Here is an 18475-nt window from a genome sequence, read left to right as displayed (position 1 = left end):
AATGTGGTCATTTATAATAAAAAAATATTTTTTAAAATTTACTTGACAAAAAATCACCAAATTTTAAGAATGAAAAGATCTTATCTTTTTAATAATGTTTGCAAAAATTTGCATCAAAATTGATCTCTAAAGTCATTTTTTAGAATATATATTTAATATATAGTTCTTTAGTCGTGTTTTTAAATCTTTCGGGATCTTAGTTATCGTTAACGTCTTTTGAGAATCGTTTTGTCAGCAATACAAAATTTCAAGAACGATTTTAGGAATTTATTCTTTATTTTATTTGGTACTCCTATTTATATCCTCTAAGATATATGACTTAACTTCTTCTTAAAATAAAGATTGTTCTTTTATTTTCTATTACAAAACTTTGTTTTTATATTTGTGTTGTGTTGTATTATAAACGTTCTTTTGAAATTTTTGTTATTGAAAAATTAAGTTGAAATTATTATCTTTTTATTCTTTGCATTAATTTAAAAACGGATAATTTTGATAGACAATTCTATTAGTGTTGAGAGTTTAAAAAGAAAAACGTGAACAAATTAGGTTATAATTTGACTATTTTTTAGTTATGTTTAAATTATGCTAAATTTTTATTTATTAATTTTTATTAGTTTTCTTTCCCTTGGCCTTCGGGCCTCCATTGGAAAAATAAAATTGATTGCTAATCCACATAATTCACTCACTATGTAATATAACATTAAATTACATTGATTTCGAAATCAATTAGTACTTTTACCTATAATATATAACATTATAGAAATATAAATTTTTTAAAATTACGTTGGTTTTGACATTATAGATTATGACATAAAAAATTTATAGTATTAAACTACTTTTACTAAAAAATCGTAAGAGACAAAAGTCTCTATTGACTAAAAAAACTATGATCTTTATAGATTAAAAAAAATAAATAATAAGGAATTGTGGAGAATGAGAGAAGAATAAATATTAAGATGGAGAAAAGAAAAAAAATAAAGGAAGGAAGAAAAGAGCATGCAAAAGACTTTTCCATAAAATACAATATTTATATATACAACAGTTTGTAGTAAAAATATTATACATGAAATTATTTATATATGTACAAATATACGACTAAGCACTAATAATTTACCAAGGAGTATATGGTGATGATATCGTGTAATTATCTAACAATAATATATTTTCTTTCACATTTTATTCGTCACACAAAATATATGATACAAAACTACAAAGAAAGTACTTAATAAAATGATCACATCCTTATGCATGGTAATATGAATTACAAAACAAGGAGCAACAAAAAAGTACAAGATCATCATCGATCTACCCTTTTCCCATTTGTATACATAAAGAAATTTGTAATATAATATACTATTATTATGTGTCATGGCTTCTTATTCTCAACATACTGAGGGCCAGCTTTTGTATAGATCTTTGAGTGTAGTCATGTTACCAGGCCTTGAAAAAACTATCTACATACATGATACATAAATAAAAACAAATTCAATTTACTAGATACACCTCTAACCGTAAGCAACATATTCAAATTTTGATTGATGTTATTCTTTGATCCATACTAGTTAACTCTATCGCAACTTAAGAAACATTTACCAGTAGTCTAAATTTAATTTACATTATAGTTACGTTCTTAAGTAAATATTTTCCCTCGTGCAGTCTTATAGGGCTAAGTAAGGAGACTTAACATAGCACAATTTCAAGTTAAAAGTTTTAAAATTTGGTCACAAATTTATATCTTTGAGAATTGAAATTAAATTATAATGTCTAAAAAAATGTTTGGTTATAATATCTATGATGTAGACTTTTTTGTAACTTAGCTTTTTACCTGGTAATTCCCAAGTGTTCGTGATTTGAAACCTGCACTAGTAAAATCAAAATAGTATTCCCATGTCCTGATGAACTTTTCGTCGAATCCAAGAGCCAAAACTTCACTGAAAATACACAATTTTCAAATAGATTTTTTTTAGCATAAGTGATAACAAAAAGAAAAAGGAATAATTTCAATAGTTAATACATTAAAGTATGTTTTGATAAATTTAACGAATACCTTTGATTTTTAAGGAAGTTCTTTTTCCACCACCTTAATGTTTGGTAGTAATGAATTCCAAAATTTTCACTGTGCTCTACACTGCATTTAGGAATGTTCATTTCATTAATAAGAAAAGAATGAAGGGATGCTCATGATCATTGAAGTGAGAAATAACAAGTAAATTGTACCATAATCTTGATGCAGCAGCCATGGCTGATGTTATCTAACTTAGAGAAGGAAGGCATCCTCTTAGGAAAATATATTCCTTCAAGAAATCGGAGCTGCGTCTACACTCATCGTAACGCTGGTCCGGAATTGATATAAACTATGTAATAAGATAACCATCTTCAAATGTTATCACCAATTTAAATACCATATTTTTTTACAAAATTAGTAACTCCTTTTTTTTGGGATAATAACAAGTGTTTTCGTCCTTGCATATTTTTATAATCAAAGCATTGCCAAGAAGTTATACCTCGAGAATTAGAAGCCCATCATCTGCCAATAGTGATTCGCAACAACTGAAGAACTCTTCCATGTATTCATGACCGACTGCTTCTATCATTCCACTAAAATACCATTTTATATGTTAAGCAATATGCAGAAAAATATTGCTATTCTATGTATTATTTATGCAGAGTCAACTAGAAAATTTGCTCACACAGATATAATCCTATCATATTTGAATGTCTTCGGTAGTTGGCGATAGTCACATAGAAGAATTTTGATATGATCCTGAAGTCATGAATTCAAAACATTAAGCATAGACCACACCTATGCAATGATCACAATTGTATAACAAAAGAACTGAAGATGGAGACACGATGTCCTTTTTCAATCGTTTCATTTGGCTTGTATATTAACTTCACCATGTTTCTGCATTAGATTTTAATAAAATAATGAAATTAATCATCTTATCATATATGATATACCTGAAGTCCAGCATCTCGAACTCTTTTTTCTGCAAATTTTAGTTGCTCCTTCGACAAAGTGATGCCAGTGCACTTGCAACCGGTTTTCTTGACAATTTCAACCACTAAATTTCCCCATCCACATCCAATATCAAGAATTTCATGTGTTTGGTCTATTCTAGCCTTCATTTATTTAAAGAAAACTAATGTTACGCCCTTTGCAATCTACATCTAAAATACATTAATAAAATAACATTCTAAAGCACTCACTTTTTCAATGAGAAGAGACATTTTTCTCAGTTGTGCATCTTTTAAATCTTCCTTTTCATTCTATACCAGATATTCATATAGACAAAGAAATGTAAATGCAAGTATCATTTGCAAGAAATTTGGAGTTAAGTATCAAAAGGATGTTGCCTTGCCTTGAACACTGCACATGTATATGTCATTGTTTCATCCATGAATAGCGCAAAGAGTTCATTGCTCTGGAAACAAACCAATTCAGAATTGTAAACAAATGATATTGAAGATTAATAGCAAAAACACTTGATATATCTAAAAAAACATAATCAAATAAATAAAAGAAAATAATTAATTAATGAACTAGCTTTGTAGTATACAAACTACAACTTAGCATTAAGTTTTTTCTATTCTAATTAAAAAAGTATAAGAAAAATCCATAATGTGGGGAGATAGAACCATAGTTATTCATACTTGTAGCAAAACTCCAACTAATGCATATATTTTTGGTGAAAATCGAAATTTTAATTATGAATTATCTATTTAGGTAAAGAATATCTCATTTGACGTATTTGTGATTTTTGAGATTGAATGACTTGTTAAATGTCTACACAATTTATATATTGATAAATGACATATACTTGTAGTTGCTTCTGTAGAATAAACATTAATGAAAAGTTTAACTTTGGTAGTTATTGATGTTATGCCAAGTCATAGTGATTAGAGATGTTGCGACGAGATTGTGTGATAGTATTTTTCCTAAAGTAATGCTTAATGAAGAAATTTGCGATGCTAAACCCGCTGTAAAGAAAAATGGTGTCCACCAACCCCTGAAAACAATAAAAATGTGAAAAAGAAGGTTGAGAATGAACAAATAAAATTTCAATACTTTAACACATCATAATCAACAACTTTCCTATTCTTCTTCAATTTTGAGCTTGAATCATTTGAATGTCTATTTGCTATGAAAACCTGTAGAAAAAGTACAAAGTACATGAAAGTAAAGACTGAAATACCGTATGCCACATTTGTGTGTTAATCAAATCCTAAGGAATATTCATACCAGAAAAAGATTCAAAAGACCTTCATTTTTATCAACAAGGGAAAAGTCTCCATTAATATAGGCATTTGCAAGGCCTAAATCAGCTTGTGTCATAACCTGACAAACACATAAAAAATGGTACTTATTTTAGTTTCATGCCAACAATTGGAAATGAAATCCATAACTTCATTTCATACATATATAAAAAACAAACACCTTCCAATAAAATTGGGGACTGTGAATTCTCATAACACACTTCAAAGAGCACATTTTATTGATTCCTTCAAAGGAAAACATTGTTCCCCCCTCCTCCAATAAACTGTAAACTCCTCGAAACATGATATATAAGTGACTCAAGAACTAGAAAACAATGCTATAATCATATAGATAGAATGATTGTTTCAAGAAATTATTATTCCAGTAATATTATGAGTGTAAATTAAGCTCACATTTATGATATGCAATAAATGTCTACACACTAACAAAAGTAAACTTACGTTAAACTACCAGTGGTAATATAGGAACTTAAGAATCTCGTCACAAATAGGCGTGCACTAAGTTCCTTCCAAGAAGGTACCATGAGTTTGGGGTTCGTTTGGAGGGAACAACATCTTCCAAGAATTTTATATGCAGCAATCATGCCAGCCTAAAAATGTTCTTATAGTTTAGTTTTTTCATTCCTTTTCAATTTGTCATTTGGACAAAAAACTTATTCATAGTAAATTGGAGCCTCGTAAAGTTCATAATAAGTTTTCTTTAACTGCCTTTAATCCATCTTCATGATATCCACAACCTGGAAAGCATAAATATTCGCTTAAGTTACAAGTATATTTAATGTCGGTCAAGATGTCTCAACATAGTAAATGTTGTGTTTTTGAAAAAGAAGCTGTCATTAAATATACATAAGTAATTAATCTATCTAGAACTTTATTTCTTTGACTAAATAATTTTAATATTTAATAATTTAACTAGTGTTTAACTTTTAATTAAATAGCCAAAACTAGCTAGGTCCATAAAGTACCTTGGTAGGCACCGCAAAACCAAATTCCTCTTTTTCCTTGAATTTTTTCAAGCTCTTGTGAAGCTTTGAATGCAGTAACTAATAGAATTGGATGCCCAGTTGACCACTTAAGAAGAGTATTTTTCGGTGTATGGTTTGGATTTAGAGTTACAAGAAAAGGTAATCTTGTTTCACCAAGATTCTGCAAATCAAAATATAAGATCAATTAACAAGTTTTATTTATAGTCCACTTGAGTCTAAGTTGCCTTCTAGAGGTTTCGGTTATGGACAAATGAATTATATGAATAGTTACTAACTTGAAGAATGTTGAGCCAGTATGTCACACAAACTTTGTTGTTGTTACATCCAAGAAAATTTCATGCACTCCATGCAGATGAGTTTCGAGGCATTAAATTTTTGTCATGGTGAAGAAAAATATCACTGCCAGCAAAGATCAAACCATTATTGTAAAGCTTGACTTAATTATTTGAACATAAATCTTTTCACTCTAACATGTTTTTTAGGTACTATTCTCTTCACAAACATGGAAACCATAAGCATAAAAGGTTTAACGGTGATAAAACTTCATTTTCAACATTGTCATAAGAGAAAATATCATGATAATCATCATCATCATATCATTTGATGAAATTTATTACTTTCAAATGTAATTAGTAACTACTACAAACTACATTATCCTATTTTGTAGGTGGATTACAGCGAAGAAAAGAGATAGAAATGTTAAGATAAACCATACCTATATGCATATTGAAAAGTACCAAGAATTCTTCGTTCATCATATGTTGCTTCCTCTCCTAATATTCTCAAAGTATCAAGTGCATGTGTCGCGACTATGCAGCAATCATACATTTCTTTGGAACCATCTTTGCAATGCACAACACATCCTGCAGCAAAATTTTTAAGATTGTTGCGTAATCAAAATAATACAATCACACTCAATGGTTGAGATAGAAATTAAAAAAGAAGAAGAAAATGTGAATGTCTAAAGGTCAATGAGTACAATAAGGGAATAGACACATGAATCACCTTTTTTTGATGTTAAAATTAGTTCCACCTCACAATTAACTATTACTTGACCACCTCTTCTAACAAGTTCTTCTTTGACCTAGTTATTATAACAAATAATTAATGTCAAAGTCTTAATTTATAGCTTAAACTAAAAGATATCTCATATAAGCTACACTAAAAAATACTACCATCAAACATAGCATTAATGGTACCTTCTTAACATAATTGTGCGAGCGCCTTTTAACAGTTAGCCATTGTGGCCTTCCAAAGAGCTGCAAGGAGAAAAAGAGGACCAAGTGAATCAAGATCGAAGCAGTCTTTATTTTATTTATATATTTAAATTAGATTATTCATCACTGTATAAATTTGAGATAGATTTTATCTCCTTACTACCTGAAGATGATGGTGATTTCTGAAAAAAGAGATAACAGAAAAGTAGAAAAGCTCATAACTCCTTCAGAAGAGCAAGGCCATATAGAACCACAAATTGGAACCTACATTCATTAATTTCATGTTATAACATATTAAGAAGCATACACTAATTATATCACTAACCAAAGTAATGTTTATAGAAATCAAAACAATCTAATAAGATGCAAATGAACTACTCACAAGATATGCTTTCACAAATAATTTAGAGTAACCCCTTGACTTTATGAATTGGTCCAAGGTCTCATTGCGGTCCATATTCAATTTGTTGTTATTAAGCATATCAAGATACCTGCATTTTTAATTGGAAGATGAGACAACAAACTCAATTTATCAGGATATAATCACCCATGAACTAGCAAATCAGCATTACTCTTGTCAATTTTCAATATTTTGCAGGTGAGTTCAAAATTAATTAAATTTTGCATGAAAGTACAAAGAAAGCAAAAGTATACAATGCTTTTTCATCAAGTAAATCGACTCCTCCAAGTTGACAAGTTAAATGACTTGACCCATACTTTACTTTTTAATTTTTTTAATATCTGTTTAAATAAAAGAGTTGCTTAAGAAGAAAGTACCAAACAATTTTATTTAAACATTCATACATTTTCATACTAAAGTTTGAAAGTTTAGTATCTACTAGTATTCTAGTGTTTATATTTATATATTTCTTTCAAGAAAAAAAGACGGGCCAAAACGAGCTAACTTGTCCCCACTGGGTGAACCCGCTAGCCTACTCGAGTAGTCATATTTTTACTAGCTCAACTCGCAATAAATGAGTGTCATATAGTCATTTCTATCCTCATATAGTAGTACTTGCCTTGTAACATCATCTTTAAACTTGATAATTTCTTGAGCATTTGCCAAAATTGAAGGTTGATCACATTTTTCTTTTGTGCAAACAAACCAAACAAACCGTTTCTGTTGCTCCATTCACAGTCGTGGCCATTATCAAGGCTAATGGCGAATGACATATCAGATAATTCCATGTCAACTCCAAGATTCTCAAAGAACTCCATCATGTTAGGATAAGTTACCTATTTAATGAAATGATACAATTTTTAATAGTACTTTCAAGTTAGGAAAAATCATTAATAACCAAAATTTTAAGAAGCAGGAACCTTTTTCAACCACTGTTAGAGATGGATACAGGCCTTCAATGCAACAATTTTATAAAAAAAATTAAAGCATATATATATAATATCTCGCGTAAAAAGATTTTATATATATATATATAGTTCATTATATTTTAGGAGAATTAATAAATTTTATTACATCTGATCTTTCTAATACTTAAAAGGTCCAAAGAAAATAAATAATAAACAATTCATGAATTCATATTCATATCATCTTAATTTATTAATTTTGTATTATAATAAACTAAAATTTTTATGTCAATGAATTTTAAGTCTAACAAATAAGGTTCAAAACAATTTTTTTATAAAGCTTGATATACATTCTGTTATTAATGAATTTAAAAATGTAAATGAACATAATATACTATTTTGTCTATCTCTTCTATCAAGAAATGACAGATATTTTAATTCTTATAATTTTATTTGTATTTGTCTTTTTTTATATATATTATGTATATTTCTTGGCTCTTTATAACTTTTTAGATCTGCAACTAACTATATTATTCGAGTCAAAGTTAGTTTCCAAACAAAAACAAGAAATGCTTAAATAAAAAAACATAAAGAATTATGTCTGTTTCGCTCGATTTAAGTTCAACGTTCGAATTATCTATTTCCAACGATTCATCACGTTCATCATAGTTTTTTTTTTGTGTTTTTTCTCCTTTGAAATATTGACTTTAAAATAGGTAATACAATTTTGGAAGGAATTTAAATTACTTTACTATACACATTATTTTGTTTGGATATTTTAACAAAGGAATTTATTAGTTTCAGAATTATTTGAAGAAAAATTTCATTAGTTCAAATTGTTACGTTTTAAATTCACCTCAGAACAGAGTTAGCGTTCAATTTTCTATCTCTGCTTTGTTCATCTAATATATTCACTGTTTTGTTGCATCTATGTTTGTCTATTCTGTGCTTTCATACTTATTATTTCTAGAACGATTTTTGCAAGTTGCAATATGCTTTTTGCCTATTTTATAAGTATGCTTCTCCATTGTACCATTTCATTTGAAACGATACTAAGTTTACATTCAAAAGTCTGGTCAAACGATTCATGTAATGATTCATGATTTGTTTGATTATATAACTACTTTACAACTTTATATCATATGATATACATTTTGTGTATTTACACAAGGTGAACCACATTTTTATCTTTTTTTTAATTAAAAATTATAAAAACAGAGACCAAAATAATTTCTTATTACAAACTTACCATCCTACTTTTTATCATTCTGTTACATCGGCTTATTTGACGAGATGGCAAAAATTAACGGTGTTAAAACAGATTAAACTTGTTTACTCCGCAAAAAAACCTGATTAGACTATGTAAACTCCGGTTAAATTGGTAGATAATTAGTCAATAAATTAGTTTTTAATAAGGAGGATTAAAAATGTGAATATTATATTAAATTAGAATAGAGCTCATCGAAACGAAAATTTTGACACTAATTTCGAAGAAAACGGTCCAAGATTGGACCGAACAGGTCGAACCGGTTGAATCGGATCCAAACCGGACCGTCGGTCCAACCGGACCAACACTTTAAATGAGCCGAAAGACCTTTCTTCCTCATTTTCACGTATGAACAGCGTGAAAGCTCCAGGGAGAATGAAAGCTCCCGAAACCCTTACGTTAACCTTCCGATCCCCGTAACTTCTCCGTCCGAGCTCCGATCGCTGCACCGTTTGCAGCCACGCGTCCACCGCGTCGAGCTCTACATTTCTACTGGAACAATTTCACTGGTAACTTGTTTAATCACTCTCAGCCCTCTTTTCCCCCAATTTTTGGATTTTTGAATGGGAAGGTTGAGTTTCTTTGATTTTTGATGTTTTAGGATCCAATTAGCTTGAGGAAAACGTTCACTCTTGCTTATGTGAAGCTTGGGTAAGGTGAAGATACGATAATTCTATTTTATTTTCCTTGAATTTGAGCTTTGAGTATTAAATTGGATATATATGTGTTATGAATGTGTATTAGGTTGTGAATAAATAATTGGAGCTTGGAATTGTGAATACTGGAACTTGGAGGAAGCGGATTAGTTGAGTTTTGAGGGGCTGCATTGGTTTTGAATAAATAGATTTGGTCGTTACGTGAAAATCGGCCAAGGTATGGTTTAGGTTTCTAGCATTTAATATATAATGTTCTGTGAAAACTTAGGCTAGATGACCATTGGATAAGTTGGAATGCAGGTGTATGTTTAATGTTTAGTAATTTGTCAATGAATATATTTGGTTGAAGTTTATTGGATAATTAGTTTTTAATTTTGGATGGTGAATGTTGTTATGTTAATTTGGAGAGAATTATGGTTGAATGTTATTGTTGATGAACATGGTTAGTTTGGTGCTTATTGATTAACTAATGATTTGGTGAATTATTGATTTGAGGTATAACTATTGTGGAGGTTGTTGTGATAATGAGGTATTTTGTGTTAAAAGCCTAGGATTTGTGAACTATGATTCTTAGTTGAATTTTGATTGTTGGATTTGAATATTGCATGAGTTTAATTGTTGATCTGAGGTAGATTTATTTTGGTGATTGTTATGATGATGAGGAAGGGTATGTTGAATTGAAAAGAATGCAGGTTTGGACCCGAAAAGGGTGGCAAAGTCCGAGTTTTAGAGGAGGTGCTACCGAAATTTTATAAAAATTAGAGATTTTGTTTAGATGATTATTTAAAAAGATCTAGATTCCAAGGTTGTATGGTTTGATTTTGAGTTATTAAGAAAATGAATATGTTTGAAGTTTGATTCATTTAGAAAAGAATGAATTATATTTTGAATTGGAACTATTGATGGACGGAATGGGAGGTGTGATAATGAAGGATAAGGATTGAATATGATTGATGTATAATGATGAATGAAATACGATTGAGAATGATGTGGATGTTGATGAATTATAATTGAATTATTTAAATGGCTTATGAATTTGAATAATCTGAGATACGAGATTCCCTAGATTAAGTGACGTGGCTTGCCACCACGTGGCAGTATAGGACTTAGATTTAAGGTTAAGTTAGGATTAAATATTTTTAGAGAACCACCTTTTATAGCTTCTGTTTAATACTTTAAGCTCTATAATCTGAGTGTCGGCATTCTAGGATTGCCTCTAGCAATCCCAGGACCTTATATATTATGTGTGTGGCACCTTTACCATACTGAGAACCTCCAGTTCTCATTCCATACTATGTTGTTGTTTTTCATATGCAGGTCGAGAGGCATCTTGTTAGGCGTCTGGACCCTTGAAGCGAAGTGGTTACATGGTTATTTTGTTATGCTATGATGTGTATATATGTACTTGGCTTTCTCTCCACATAACTTATTCTTTTTGATCCTCTTAGAGGTTTATGGAGAGGCAGGATTGTGTATATGTACTTTTGAGTTTTGGATATGTATGCATACATGTGTAAATATTCTCTGGCCAGTCTTGACTTCGCAGGCTGAGTTAGGAGCTTGTTATTTTGTATCTTTGGCACTCTATTCCTACTTCTGTTATCTTATGTCTGATAGTTATGGTTTTCTTAGCACGCAAGTTAACTCGTTCCTTGAGCGTTGCGCTTTTATCTCGCGATTTTTATTTCCCCTATTCTTCGAGGCTCCTAGCAAATTATAATTCTTCTGCTATTATATGTACTCATTTTATTTTAGAGGTCGTAATACCACACCACCTTCATTTTACGACTTAAGCGTAAAGCTTAGTGTGATAGAGTGTTACATTATGGTATTAGAGCAGTTCGTTCCTATAGAGCCTAAAAGACGGACTGATTGTACTTCTGTGCATTCTCTGTATATGTGTTTATGTGCTATTAGGATATCTGATTGATATATATGGCATAAACGTTTGTGAGCATGCATTTGGAACTTAATGCATTAGACCTGCGATATTGAGACTGATCAACTTAATATCACTTATTTGGTGTGTATAGGGACCAGATGTCGACTCGCGGACGCGGTCGCGGGCGAGGTAGAGGTAGGACAGGCACTGTTACTCCTGCCCCTATAGGACTGATCCAGTAGACTTTATGGCTGTCCTGGGAAATATGGCTGCAGCTATGCAAGCGACAGCCGAGGCATTGGGTAATCAGATAAACCAGGGTAATCATGGGAACAATAATGATGAGGACGATCCTATGACACTTGCTACATTTCTGAAAGTTCACCCCCCGACCTTCAGGAGAACCTCAAATCCCACTGATGCAGATAATTAGATTTAGGCTATGGAAAGGGCGTTACAGGCACAACAGGTTCCCGAAGAGCAATGGGTTGAATTTGGAACTTATCAGTTGCAAGGTGAAGCTCAGTATTGGTGGCAGGGAACCCGATGTATCCTGCAGCCTGATGGTGCTGCGATTCCTTGGGAGGTTTTCCGAACAGAATTTTATAAGAAATACTTTCCTAATTCAGCCAGAAATGCAAAGGAACTTGAATTAATGCAGTTAAAGCAGGGACATATGACTATTGCTGAGTATAGTAGCAAATTTGAGGAGTTATATCACTTTTCTCGTATCTGTCAAGGTGCGCCTGAAGATTTTGCTGAATGGAAGTGTATTAAATATGAGGGAGGTCTTCGGAGTGATATTCTGAGTTTCGTTGCCCCAATGGAGATCAGGGTATTTTCTGAATTGGTGAATAAGAGTAGGGTGGCTGAGGATTGTGTGAGGAAGGCAGCAGCAGAGAAAGGAAGTTTGAGGGTGCCTTTTCAGAGGCCTTCAGGGAAGAACTTTGCTCCGAGAGGTAGGAATTTCAAGCATGGAGGCTTTGTTCCGCAGCAGACTCAGGTTCAAGGTAATTACAGAAGTCCGAATACTAATGCTAGTCAAGGAAAAAGGTTTGGGAAGCAGCCACAACAAGATCAAAATTGTTAGAAGTGCGGAAAGTATCATCCTGGAGTTCCATGCAGATTTGGACTTGGAGTATGCTATTCCTGTGGATAGCCCGGACATATAGCCAGTTATTGCCCAGAGAAGAAGAAGTATGAGACTGGTAGGGTCCAGTAGCCGGGGAGAGTATACACCACTTCTACCATAGGTGCTGAGGGATCTGAGACACTGATTAGAGGTAATTGTGAAATGGCTGGTAAAATCTTAAATGCTTTATTTGATTCAGGAGCAAGTCATTCATTTATTGCATTTGAAAAGGCCCATGAATTAGGATTGAGAATGGTGGTTTTAGGTTATGATTTGAAAGTATATAATGCTACTCATGAAGCTATGGTGACTAGGATAGGATGTCCACAAGTTCCCTTTCGAGTACAATAGCGTGAATTTGTGCATGATTTGATTTGTTTGCCTATGACTGGTCTTGATCTCATTTTAGGATTGGATTGGTTATCCAAGAATCATGTTTTGCTTGATTGTTCTGAGAAGTCAGTACAGTTTATGCCGGAAGGGTCAGAAGCACCGATTGTGGTGAATAGTTACTATTTGAATTCTATTATAGTAAACTGTTCTGGAACTGAATGTCAGGGTATTATGTTATTAACTGTGGGAGTATCAGGTAATGATCATAGTTTAGAGCAGATTCCCGTTGTATGTGAATTTCCAGATGTGTTTCTGGATGATATTAATGAATTTTCACCTAATCGAGAAGTTGAATTCGCAATTGAGTTGGTGCCTGGAGCCGGTTCGATTTCGATTACTCCCTACAGGATGTCACCTTTAGAAATGGCTGAACTGAAAGCTCAGCTGGAAGATCTGTTGGGTAAGCATTTTATCCCACCAAGTGTTTCTCCGTGGGGAGCGCCAATGTTACTAGTAAAGAAGAAGGATGGGAGTATGCGGTTGTGTATCGATTATCGGCAATTGAATAAGATCACTGTGAAGAATAAATATCCGTTGCCTAGAATTGACGATTTAATGGATCAGTTACAGGGTGCTGGTGTGTTTTCTAAGATTGATTTGCGATCCGGTTATCATCAGATAAGGGTTAGAGACGAGGATATTCCGAAAACTGCTTTCAGGACGCGTTATGGTCATTATGAGTATACAGTGATGTCTTTTGGGTTAAGTAATGCCCCGGAAGTATTTATGGATTATATGAACAGGATTTTCCGACCGTATCTGGACAAGTTTGTTATTGTCTTCATTGATGACATTCTTGTTTATTCTAAGTCTGAAGATTAACATGCTGAACACTTGCGAATTGTGCTGCAGATTCTGAGAGACAGGAAGTTATATGCTAAGTTATCTAAATGTGAGTTCTGGAAGAGTGAAGTAAAGTTTCTTGGCCACGTGGTGAATAAGCAAGGGAAAGCTGTGAATCCTGCTAAGGTGGAAGCAGTGATGAATTGGGAGCGACCAACTTCAGTGACAGAGATCAGGAGTTTCCTAGGTTTGGCGGGATATTATCGTAGATTCATTAAAGGATTTTCACAGCTCGCCTTACCTTTAACTAAGTTGACTAGGAAGGATACGCCTTTTATCTGGACTCCAGAGTGTGAAGAGAGTTTCCAAGCATTGAAGCACAGATTGACTACTGCACCCGTATTGGTATTACCTGAATCAAGTGAACTGTTTGAAGTGTACTGTGATGCATCACTGAAGGGTTTAGGGTGCGTTCTGATGCAGCACCAGAATGTTGTAGCATACGCCTCACGGCAGTTAAGGCCGCATGAGATGAACTACCCGACACATGATTTAGAACTTGCTGCTGTTGTGTTTGCTTTAAAGATTTGGAGGCACTACCTCTATGGCGTTAAGTTTCATGTTTTCTCAGATCATAATAGTTTGAAGTATCTTTTTGAGCAGAAAGAGTTGAATATACGTCATAGGAGGTGGATGGAGCTTCTGAAAGATTATGATTTTGAATTGAATTATCACCCAGGAAAAGCGAACATTGTGGCGGACGCCTTGAGTCAGAAATCTTTATATGCAGCTTGGATGATGCTACGGGAAGAAGAATTACTGAAGGCATTCCAAGGTTTGAATTTGGGAATTAGAGAAGAATATAGAATCCTGTGTTTGAGTCAGTTGCAGATTTCAAGTGATTTTAAATCAGAACTTCTGAAGGTTCATCGAGACAGTAAAGCGTTACGTAAGGTATTACCAGCAGTTGAACAGGGAAAACAGTGGAGAGTGTCAGAAGGATAGGATGGTTTGTGGAGGTTCAAGAACCGGATTGTGGTGCCAGATATTGGAGACCTGCGACAAAGAATCTTGAAGGAAGCTCATAAGAGCGGGTTTTCAATTCACCCAGGGAGCACTAAAATGTACCAAAATCTGAAAGCAATGTTCTGGTGGCCAGGTATGAAGAATGATGTGGCATTGCATGTATCTAAATGTTTAACTTGTCAGAAAGTTAAGATTGAGCATCAGAGACCATCAGGGACCCTTCAGCCTTTGGAGATTCTACAATGGAAATGGGAGAGTATCGCAATGGATTTTGTGATAGGGTTGCCTAGAACCCGATCGGGTTATGACGCTATCTGGGTAGTTGTGGATCGACTGACAAAATCAGTTCACTTTCTTCCTATCCGAATAAGTTGCACAATGGAAAAATTATCTCGAATGTATATTAAAGAGATTGTCAGGTTGCATGGCGTGCCTTCTACCATTATATCTGACAGGGATCCTCGCTTTACATCAAGATTCTGGGGAGCTTTTCAGTGTGCATTTGGGACTCAGTTAAGTTTGAGTACTGCGTATCACCCTCAGACAGATGGTCAGTCAGAGAGAACTATTCAGACCTTGGAGGATATGCTAAGGGCTTGTGTTTTAGACCAGCCGGCGAGCTGGGATCGGTATATGCCATTAGTAGAGTTTGCTTATAATAATAGCTATCATGCGAGCATCGGAATGGCTCCATATGAGGCTCTGTATGGCAGGAAATGTCAATCTCCGTTGTGTTGGTATGAAATTGGAGAAATGAGTTTATTAGGGCCTGAGATGATAGCTGAAACGATTGAACAGATAAAGAAGATTCGTAGTCGAATGCTTATAGCTCAGAGCTGCCAGAAGAGTTATGCTGATCAGAGGCAAAAGCCTTTAGAATTTGAGGAAGGGGAACATGTTTTTCTGAAAGTTACACCAACCACTGGAGTGGGAAGAGCTATTAAGACTAAGAAACTGAATCCCCGTTATATTGGACCGTTTGAGATCCTGAAGAGAATTGGGCCAGTGGCTTATAGAGTTGCCTTACCGCCGTATCTTTCGAATTTGCACGATGTGTTCCATGTGTCCCAGCTTCGGAAGTATACTCCTGATGCAAGTCATGTTCTGGAATCAGAACCAATCCAAGTAAGAGAAGATCTAACACTTCCAGTAATTCCAGTGAGAATTGATGATACTAATATTAAACGATTACGTGGAAAGGAAGTATCATTGGTAAAAGTAGCTTGGAGTCGAGCTAGTATCGAGGAACATACCTGGGAGCTCGAATCAGATATGCGAAAGGACTATCCACATCTCGTTCCTTGAGCGTTGCGCTTTTATCTCGCGATTTTTATTTCCCCTATTCTTCAAGACTCCTAGCAAATTATAATTCTTCTGCTATTATATATACTCATTTTATTTTAGAGGTCGTAATACCACACCACCTTCGTTTTACGACTTAAGCGTAAAGCTTAGTGTGGTAGGGTGTTACAGACTAAGATTTTGAGTATTCCAAGGTATATTCTCTAGTTTTATTTATTTTAGGATTAACTGCGAATTTGATAATTCGAAAAATTCAGTCATCGACAAAAAAATTCTTAAAAAATATTATCAACAAAATAATCCTTGAATAATTTAAAAATACGATAAAAAAATCAATAAATATTATAATTTTTTAAGTAACAAAAAAAATTTCATATTTAACAAATAACTTATCTATTAGATCTAAATTTTTGTAGCAATAATTGAATAAATATTTAAAAAATGTACAAAAATTCAGAGCAAAATTTGATATTTAAATTTTTCTTTTTATTATTCAAAAAATATAGTCATTCACACTAAAAAATTTTAAAAAAATTCGCTGACAAAAAATTGCCAAATTTTAAAGATAAAAAGATCTTATTTTTCTAATAATGATTACAAAAATTTGCATCAAAATTTAATCTCTAAATTATTTTTTAGAAAATATATTTAATATCTAATTCTTTTTGTTGTGCTTTTAAATTTTTCAGATGCTTATTTGTCATTAGCATCTTTTGGAGTTTGTTTTGTCAATAATGCGAACTTTCGAATATCATTTTGATAGTTTTCTCTATTATCATTTATCAAAAACATGTAAAATTTAAATTTTCAATAAATTTATTATATATTTATTAAAACTAAAATTAAAATTTTTACTAATAATAATCTTAGTAAAACACATCAGCCTGACTCTAATTTTAACCCCCCTTAAAAATGTGCGACATTATTAACTATTCAAAGATTTTGGTTACCAAATATTAGTCTTTGTCATTGAGATTTGAGAATGTGATCAACATGCATGACTGCATGTGTGTCCACTATACAGCACTGCTCCCACCTCACACCTCACAAAACACACTTTTGGAAAGGGACTATGTCTATATTTTGGATTTTTGAGGGTCTATGCATGGTGATAGATGACAACGATATATAGTGACATTTCTATTGAATGTGGTACTTTCAGTTATCAAGAGATTATGTTGATGGCCGGAATTTTCGGATGATTGTCGGAGTAACCATGAAGTAAAATGAGGACTAACTTTAGCCCCTTTTTTATAGGTGCTTAGCGTGGTAGAGTAAAACTCAAACTTCTTTAGAAACTTTTATATAATTTTTCCTTTATTAACTCACTGACTCTAACAAGAAAAACCCTAATTTCTCAAGTTTTTTCACGCATTTGACCAATTTTTTCTTTTGGTCTTGGCATTTGACCAATTCATCTTGGTAAAAATCGGTTTTGGACACAGGTAAAATAATATATCATTGGGCTTAGCCAAAATTCTTATCTTGGGAAACAGCCCAATATGATGATAGCCCAAGCAAAGAGAAGATCAGTGTGCATTGGATGCGTGTTGGTCATGTTTATTATTGAAGCCCAACTTGAACAAAGGTTGAAACATAATGAAGATTCGTTCTCGCACTTGTTCACCGAAGGAAAAAAAAGTTCTCGCACTTGAATTTGAAAGACCAACGTTTATTTTGTGTGTATTTTATTTATGCCTGTTCATATTAGAATTTTTTGGTGATAAAAAGGCTACCACTTCAGCTATTCATATTGGACAAAAATTAAAGAAAAAGCTACAGCTATTTGAACCAATTTCGACAAACAATATAGTTTATTATTGCTACAAATTTCTCCTATATCAGTTCCGGTAAAGCATTTGCAAGAGGGAAGAAAAGTTTCTTTTCATCCATTTGATGGAGAGCAAAGATAAAAATTTAGAGCCAAAGAAAAGATTAAAGATGTTAATTTAACTAGTACAACAAGAATAAGTGTGGCTATCCAAAAAAAGAACAACACACACCCATCACGTTCTTCTGTAATTTTATTCTTCTGCATTTTCACACCTCTACTATCTTGCTGTAACACTCTGATTTGGGAGAAAAATATAATCACAATCCCATCTGCTGTGTTCAAAATTTGTTATCAAGAAAAGCTTTAATTTTTAGAAGCAATATACCTATACAAAAAGAGTATTTTACCAAGTTTTGAGATTAAGGAATAAGCAAAAATTTAGTTTTTTCTAGAGCATATTTGTTTTTTTTTTTT

The 18475-nt window shown here is 32.9% G+C and overlaps 1 protein-coding gene and 1 pseudogene across 2 annotated transcripts; one reads left to right on the top strand and one right to left on the bottom strand.

Annotated features, from left to right (window-relative positions):
• LOC107615907 overlaps positions 1145 to 18475 on the bottom strand; it is a 27168-nt pseudogene continuing 9837 nt past the window's right edge.
• Positions 9653 to 13225, top strand: LOC110267329. Of its 2 annotated transcripts, none has more exons than XM_021112614.1 (3): positions 9653 to 9704; positions 9798 to 9926; positions 11743 to 13225. In XM_021112614.1, exon 3 carries the CDS (start codon positions 12034 to 12036, stop codon positions 12679 to 12681), a length of 648 nt encoding a protein of 215 aa, XP_020968273.1. In that variant the 5' UTR covers positions 9653 to 9704; positions 9798 to 9926; positions 11743 to 12033; the 3' UTR covers positions 12682 to 13225. The 2 variants fall into 2 exon arrangements, with proteins under 2 accessions (XP_020968273.1, XP_020968272.1); XM_021112613.1 differs by having other exon boundaries at positions 9656 to 9709.

This window comes from Arachis ipaensis, chromosome B09, assembly GCF_000816755.2.
Source record: "Arachis ipaensis cultivar K30076 chromosome B09, Araip1.1, whole genome shotgun sequence".
In the NCBI taxonomy this organism is placed as follows: domain Eukaryota; kingdom Viridiplantae; phylum Streptophyta; class Magnoliopsida; order Fabales; family Fabaceae; genus Arachis; species Arachis ipaensis.
Note: the sequence above shows the minus strand (reverse complement) of the source record. Positions and strands in the feature narration are given on the sequence as shown.